Source organism: Xylocopa sonorina, unplaced genomic scaffold, assembly GCF_050948175.1.
Source record: "Xylocopa sonorina isolate GNS202 unplaced genomic scaffold, iyXylSono1_principal scaffold0014, whole genome shotgun sequence".
NCBI classification, from domain to species: domain Eukaryota; kingdom Metazoa; phylum Arthropoda; class Insecta; order Hymenoptera; family Apidae; genus Xylocopa; species Xylocopa sonorina.
Window position 1 is genome coordinate 3984579 of NW_027490090.1, and position 8659 is coordinate 3993237.

The 8659-nt window shown below is 28.5% G+C and overlaps 1 protein-coding gene across 5 annotated transcripts in view; it reads right to left on the reverse strand.

The window, feature by feature from the left end:
- Positions 1-8659, reverse strand: part of LOC143431848 (protein held out wings-like) — a 74153-nt gene extending 65494 nt beyond the window's left edge. For all 5 annotated transcript variants that reach the window (XM_076908820.1, XM_076908819.1, XM_076908818.1 and 2 more), the window contains exon 1: positions 8502-8659. In XM_076908820.1, coding sequence (XP_076764935.1) covers positions 8502-8625 — 124 coding nt within the window. In that variant the 5' untranslated portion in view covers positions 8626-8659. The remainder of the gene's footprint in view (positions 1-8501) is intronic.

The following is an 8659-nucleotide window of genomic DNA, read 5'->3' on the forward strand; positions in this document are numbered from 1 at the left end:
TTACTCAGATTTACTGAAGAATGAAATATATCTGTTTGTATCAGATTTTGTAGAAAAATTAGTTCTAAATATTATATGTTACAAGTTTACAAATATTTTCATTTTTCTTCTCTTTTTTTATTTATTCACGTGCATCAGATGGTTGTAGCAAATTTACTCAGATTTACTGAAGAATGAAATATATTAATTTTTATCATATTTTGTAGGAGAATTAGTTCTAAATATTATATATTAAATATTTAAGTTTCATCAGATTTTACATGAATTTACAAATATTTCCATTTCTTTTTTTTTTTTATTTATTTACGTGCATCAGATGGTTGTAGCAAATTTACTCAGATTTACTGAAGAATGAAATATATCTGTTTGTATCAGATTTTGTAGAAAAATTAGTTCTAAATATTATATGTTACAAGTTTACAAATATTTTCATTTTTCTTCTCTTTTTTTATTTATTCACGTGCATCAGATGGTTGTAGCAAATTTACTCAGATTTACTGAAGAATGAAATATATTAATTTTTATCATATTTTGTAGGAGAATTAGTTCTAAATATTATATATTAAATATTTAAGTTTCTCAGATTTTACATGAATATACAAATATTTCCATTTCTTTTTTTTTTTTATTTATTCACGTGTATCAGATGACTGTAGCAAATTTACTTGGATTTACTGAAGAATGAAATATATCTGTTTGTATCAGATTTTGTAGAAAAATTAGCTCTAAATATTATATATTACAAATTTACAAATATTTTCATTTTTCTTCACTTTTTTTATTTATTCACGTGCATCAGATGGTTGTAGCAAATTTACTCAGATTTACTGAAGAATGAAATATATTAATTTTTATCATATTTTGTAGGAGAATTAGTTCTAAATATTATATATTAAATATTTAAGTTTCATCAGATTTTACATGAATTTACAAATATTTCCATTTCTTTTTTTTTTTTATTTATTCACGTGTGTCAGATGGCTATGGCAAATTTAAAAAAAATAATTTAAAATTGGTAAATGAAAAATATTAATTTGTGCCATATTTTGTAGAAGAATTAATTCTAAGAAAATTCTATGTTAAATATTATAAATTAATTATAAATATCTATATTAAATATTATATATTATATATTTAAGTTTCTCAGATTTTCCACGATTTTAAAAATATTTCCATTTCTTTCTTTTTCTTATTCATTCACACGTATCAGATGACAGTATCAAATTTACTTAGATTTTTGGTATACGTTACGAATAAAATTGATGAATGAAAAATATTCATTTGTATCATATTTTGTAGAGGATTTAGTTCCAAGAAATTTCTGTGTTAATTAAAAATTTTACTTGGCATCCTTGCATATCCCATTTCTACAATTTTTTCTCTTTTTTTTATTCATCTACACGTATCAAAATTTGCTCAGATTTCTGATACACGTTACGAATAAAAATTACAAGTGAAAAGTTTAATCGAAGGTCAACATTTATAATACTTTATACAAGAAAATTCTACGTTAATTAAACATTTTACTCAGCATCCTCCAGATATCCCATTTCTACAATTTCAAACGATATTTATCACAGATATTTCAATTTCCTTTTTTTTTATTTATCAAAAAGCAATTAATAAATTTTCTCAGGCTTCTAACATACGTGAATTTATGATTTCCACGATTTTATTAAATATTTAAGTCTCTCAGTCATTTAGAAATTTTTCTACAAATATGAGGGCATGAAAAATAATTCTGAAGAATGAATTGGACAAAATTTTAAAGAAAACAATTTTTATTATTTAAAATTTTAAAGAAACAAATTTTTTTGCTTAGAATTTTAAGCAATATTTCTCACAGATTTCACACGAACTTACAAATATTTTAGTTCTTTTTTTTAGTCATCAAAAAGCAATAATAAATTGTCCCAGATTTCTGATATACGTGAATTGGTTTCCACGATTTTATTCAATATTTGCCTCTCATATATTTCGAAAATTTTGAACAATTAGTTCTTTTTTCTCAGTTATCAAAAAGCAATAATAAATTTTCGTGGAATTGGTTTCCACGATTTTATTGATTATTTAAGTCTCTCATATATTTCGAAAATTTTCAACAATTTTTCTCACAAACTTTACACAAACTTACAGATATTTTATTTCTTTCTTTTTATTCATCAAAAAGCAATAATAAATTGTCCCAGATTTCTGATATACGTGAATTGGTTTCCACGATTTTATTCAATATTTGCCTCTCATATATTTCGAAAATTTTGAACAATTAGTTCTTTTTTCTCAGTTATCAAAAAGCAATAATAAATTTTCGTGGAATTGGTTTCCACGATTTTATTGATTATTTAAGTCTCTCATATATTTCGAAAATTTTCAACAATTTTTCTCACAAACTTTACACAAACTTACAGATATTTTATTTCTTTCTTTTTATTCATCAAAAAGCAATAATAAATTGTCCCAGATTTCTGATATACGTGAATTGGTTTCCACGATTTTATTCAATATTTGTCTCTCATATATTTCCAAAATTTTGAACAATTAGTTCTCTTTTTTCAGTTATCAAAAAGCTGTAATAAATTTTCATGGAACTGGTTTCCACGATTTTATTGAATATTTAAGTCTCTCAAAATTTTCAATAAATACGAGGGCATGAAAAATAATTGTGACGACTGAATTCGAACGTTAAATAAGAAAACGTCGATGGTAGACGTTGAATCGGAAAAGAAACGAATGAAATACATTTGTTCGTAGCAACAGGACTATGCGTATATCTCCATAGGAATGCGAGGCCCGAGAGCTTTCGTAAAACCGGTTCTCATCGTAAAACGTCATTTGACACATTTCCAGCGAGCACAGCGTAGACAGCATCGAATGCACGTGCGTTCTCTCTATGCGTGTAAATAACATTTTCCAACGGAATTAGAAGGAATCGATACTTTCACCGCCATTTTCCAAACCACCAGTCGTCGAACTTAACGACACAACCTTGTTGTGCTCCTTAAAATCGTACGTTCTGCCACCAAAATCGTTACAACTGACCAGTTCTTTTCTAATTAAACATAAGACAAGTGCAAAACAAATTGTTGTATATAAAAGAAATTAAATACTTGCAAGTTATTAATTATATTTAATTTACAAATTATTGTATACAATATGTAATAATTTCTTGTATATATTAATTTGCTCGGATCTCTGAGCACACGATAATAAAATATGTTTCTGAGTAGAGAAGAATGTGAGCATATAATATGAATTTTATAATAATAAAATTGAAAAGTAGAAGTATTCAAATTAAAACAGCTACGAACTTCCTTTTTCAATAACTCAGCATTTTCTGATGATGATGGTATTACAAGATTCCTTGCAAGTGTTGGAGAAATTGCACTTTGCTTGTGATACAGTCTTAATGCTCAAAATCAGCTGATATATAAATATTGGAAAAAGTAATGGAACGAGAGCAGTCACGTTCACTTAGATTTCTAGTATACGTTATTAATAAAAATGATGAATGAAAAGTTTAATGGAATATTATCATGTATCAAATTTTATATGTGAACTAGTTCTAAGAAAATTCTATGTTAATTAAAAATTGTATCGAGTGTGCTCAGATATCTCTTTCTACAATTTTATTAAATGTTTAAGTTCCTCAGATTTTTCTTTTTCTTTTTTTATTCATTTATATGTATCAAAAGTAATCGTAAATTTTCTCAGATATTTTTGACACACGTGAACTGGCCATTAACAAGAATTATAAATTAAAAATTTCATGGAACATCATCACGTGTATGTATTTTATATAAGAAATAAGATATGCTATTTCTACAATTTTATTAAATATTTCTCATACTTCTAGATGAATTTACAGACATTTTCATTTCTTTTTTTATTAATAAATTTTCTTAGAATTCTGATACATGTGCGCTGGTAATTAATAAAAATTATGAATGAAAAGTTTAATGGAATACCATCGTATATTAAATTTTATATAAAAAATAGTTTTAAGAAGATTCTATGGTAATTAAAAATTATATTTAACGTCCTCAGACTTCTCTTTCTACAATTTTATTAAATATTTATATTTTTCATATTTTTAGATGAATTTACAAACATTTTCATTTCTTTTTTTATTAATAAATTTTCTTAGAATTCTGATACATGTGCGCTGGTAATTGATAAAAATTATGAATGAAAAGTTTAATGGAATACCATCGTATATTAAATTTTATATAAAAAATAGTTTTAAGAAGATTCTACGGTAATTAAAAATATTATTTAACATCCTCAGACTTCTCTTTCTACAATTTTATTAAATATTCATATTTGTCATACTTTTAGATGAATTTACAGTCATTTTCATTTCTTTTTTTATTAATAAATTTTCTTAGAATTCTGATACATGTGAACTGGTAATTAATAAAAATTATGAATGAAAAGTTTAATGGAATACCATCGTATATCAAATTTTATATAAAAAATAGTTTTAAGAAGATTCTATGGTAATTAAAAATTATATTTAACGTCCTCAGACTTCTCTTTCTACAATTTTATTAAATATTTATATTTTTCATATTTTTAGATGAATTTACAAACATTTTCATTTCTTTTTTTATTAATAAATTTTCTTAGAATTCTGATACATGTGAACTGGTAATTAATAAAAATTATGAATGAAAAGTTTGATGGAATACCATCGTATATTAAATTTTATATAAAAAATAGTTTTAAGAAGATTCTATGGTAATTAAAAATTATATTTAACATCCTCAGACTTCTCTTTCTACAATTTTATAAAATATTTATATTTTTCATATTTTTAGATGAATTTACAAACATTTTCATTTCTTTTTTTATTAATAAATTTTCTTAGATTTCTGATACATGTGAACTGGTAATTAATAAAAATTATGAATGAAAAGTTTAATGGAATACCATCGTATATCAAATTTTATACAAGAAATAGTTTTAAGAAGATTCTATGGTAATTAAAAATTATATTTAACATCCTCAGACTTCTCTTTCTACAATTTTATTAAATATTTATATTTTTCATATTTTTAGATGAATTTACAGACATTTTCATTTCTTTTTTTATTAATAAATTTTCTTAGAATTCTGATATATGTGAACTGGTAATTAATAAAAATTATGAATGAAAAGTTTGATGGAATACCATCGTATATTAAATTTTATATAAAAAATAGTTTTAACAATATTCTATGGTAATTAAAAATTATATTTGACGTCCTCAAATACTCCATTCTGCAATTTTATTAAATATTCATATTTCTCATACTTTTAGATTTAAAAATTTACAGACATTCTCAATTTTTCTTTCTTTTGATTAAAAAATTTTAGAACGCCTGGAACAGCAACGAGCGTCAGTTTGTGCCACGTGAGTGTTCATAAATGCACGCGTGTAAGATGGTCCAAAAATAGAGAGAGCGAAATACTGTTCCTCGAGGAGAGTCGATGCGATCTTCGAGCATTATTCGAGGAAACACGTGCTGACGAATAAGAAACTCGCAACATGTGTCACGGACTTCCCCTTATTTCGTACACCTCGTATTCTCCCTTATTTCGTGTCTCGTTTCGTTCGAGCAGGGGTGGCCGATTGTTTTCGTTCGCGGGACACTTTTTAACCCTTTTTTACCCTCGAAAAGAAAAAATAACCATTTTTCTAAATAAAAAGAACTTTTCTAAAGAAAAGTATCAATTTTTTTTTTTTAGCACTCGAAAGAAAAAGCTACAATTTTTCTACAGTTACATAAACAATGCTTTGTGGGTCACTTTTTAAAGTAATAATTTTTTTATTTAGTACTCAAAAGAAAAAGTAATAATTTTTCTAAGCACTCGAAAAAAAGTAAGAATTTTTTTTTAGAATATTACAATTTAATATCAGCAAAGGTCATATAAAAATCTTAAGAGATCTGCGAAAACGTCATTAGAACTTAATAATGCGAAGATGTTATTAGAACTTAATATCTGCAAAGATCATATTAGAATTTAATATCAGCAGAGATTATATTAGAATTTAAGATCTGCGAAAAGGTTATTAGAACTTAAAATCTGCGAAAATCTTATCAGAATTTAATATCTGCAAAGATTATATTAGAACTTAATATTTGCAAAGATTACAATTTAATATCAGCAAAAATCATATTAGAACTTAATATCTGCAAAGATCATATTAGAACTTAATATCTGCAAAAATCATATTAGAACTTAAGATCTACGAAGATTTTATCAGAACTTAAGATTTGCAAAGATCTTATTAGAACTTAATATTTGCAAAGATTACATTAGAACTTAATATCAGCAAAGACTATATTACAATTTAATATCAGCAAAGATCATATTACAATTTAATATCAGCAAAGGTCATATAAAAATCTTAAGAGAACTGCGAAAACGTCATAATAATCCGAAGATCTTATTAGAACTTAATATTTGCAAAGATCATATTAGAACTTAATATCTGCGAAAATTTTACCAGAACTTAAGATTTGCAAATATCACATTAGAACTTAATATCTGCGAAAATTTTACCAGAACTTAAGATTTGCAAAGATCTTATTAGAACTTAATATCTGCGAAAATTTTACCAGAACTTAAGATTTGCAAATATCATATTAGAACTTAAGATCTGCGAAGATCATATCAGAACTTAAAAATGCGAAGAACTTATTGGAAGCAAAAGATCATACTAGAACTTAATATCTGTAAAGATCATATTAGAACTTCAGATCTGCGAAAACGTTATTAGAACTTAATATCTGCTAAGATTTTATTCGAACTTAATATCACCAAAGATCTTATCAGAATTTAGTATCAGCAAAAATCATATTAGAACTTAATATTTGCAAAGATCATACTAGAACTTAATATCTGCAAAAATCATATTAGAACTTAAGGTCTACGAAGATTTTATCAGAACTTAAGATTTGCAAAGATCTTATTAGAACTTAATATCTGCGAAAATTTTACCAGAACTTAAGATTTGCAAAAATCATATTAGAACTTAAGATCTGCGAAGATCATATCAGAACTTAAAAATGCGAAGAACTTATTGGAAGCAAAAGATCATACTAGAACTTAATATCTGCAAAGATCATATTAGAACTTAATATCAGCAAAGATCATACTAGAACTTAATATCTGCTAAGATTTTATTCGAACTTAATATCACCAAAGATCTTATCAGAATTTAATATCAGCAAAAATCATATTAGAACTTAATATCTGCAAAGATCATACTAGAACTTAATATCTGCAAAAATCATATTAGAACTTAAGATCTACGAAGATTTTATCAGAACTTAAGATTTGCAAAGATCTTATTAGAACTTAATATCTGCGAAAATTTTACCAGAACTTAAGATTTGCAAAAATCATATTAGAACTTAAGATCTGCGAAGATCATATCAGAACTTAAAAATGCGAAGAACTTATTGGAAGCAAAAGATCATACTAGAACTTAATATCTGCAAAGATCATATTAGAACTTAATATCAGCAAAGATCATACTAGAACTTAATATCTGCTAAGATTTTATTCGAACTTAATATGACCAAAGATCTTATCAGAATTTAATATGAGCAAAGCTCTTATCAGAACTTAATATCATCTTTGCTGACATTAGAACTTAGTACCAGCAAAAATCGTACTACAACTCAAGATCTACAAATACCACATTCGAGCATAATATCATCGCAGATCAAATCACAACACCTACGAATCTCTGATCAGCACTGAAGCCCTACAAAAGAGATCGCAATAGAGCATCGCTGGCGAATACACGCGTAGCCCCAAATATAGAGAAGACCAGAGTTCAATTGGTCCGTGTTGGAGCCCACGAGAACGGCCGTTCGCCCACCCCTGCCTCGACATTTCCACGTACACACAAACTCCTCGAAGAACGCGCGATAACAACTGCCAGCCAACCCAAAACCTCGCGCAGAGAATCTCTCGAATAATGTCAAGATTAATAGAATCGCGAGGCACGCGAAATCGGTGTTACACTCTGGTCGAGTTGCTCGTTCGCCAAGCTTCTTCTCGCTCGCAAGCTAAAGTGAACGGCTGGCTCGCATGGTGGAGGGCGAAGGAGGGGGGGGACGCGTAACACGTGACACAACGGAGGTGATATCGATGCTCAGTTTGCCCGATTATGGGAAAACTACGTGCCCCGTGGCGAGCGACCGGTCCCTCTCGACGACGTTCCACCGCGTCCGCTGATTTTTTCCTGCGCTGGCTCGCGCGGTTCGCCTCGATTCGTGGCTAACCGTAAACGAAATCCGCGAGATCTCGAAAACTATGGCGAAAGTCTGAGAGAGGAGGGGGGGGGGGCGTGCGTGCGCGTAGAACGTACTTGGAGCAGCGGCGACGAGAGGGGAAGGCAGCCCAGCCGTGGGCGTCGATCATGCGGAGCGAAGTAAGGCGTGTCGCGGAGAGGCGATGCGCGTTGCTCACGGATTATTAGCTTTGGATTTTAATGGCTCGCTTACCTTCGTCCAGCAGCCGTTCTACGTGTATGAAGACATTTGGGAAAGCAGCTAGCTGCTTTCGGTCTTTCAGCAACTGTGACAGGTAGTCCGCTATGCTCTGCGTCGTGTTGGTGTTGTCGCACATCGCAATTATCTTGATTGCTCGTACAGGGGGGTGG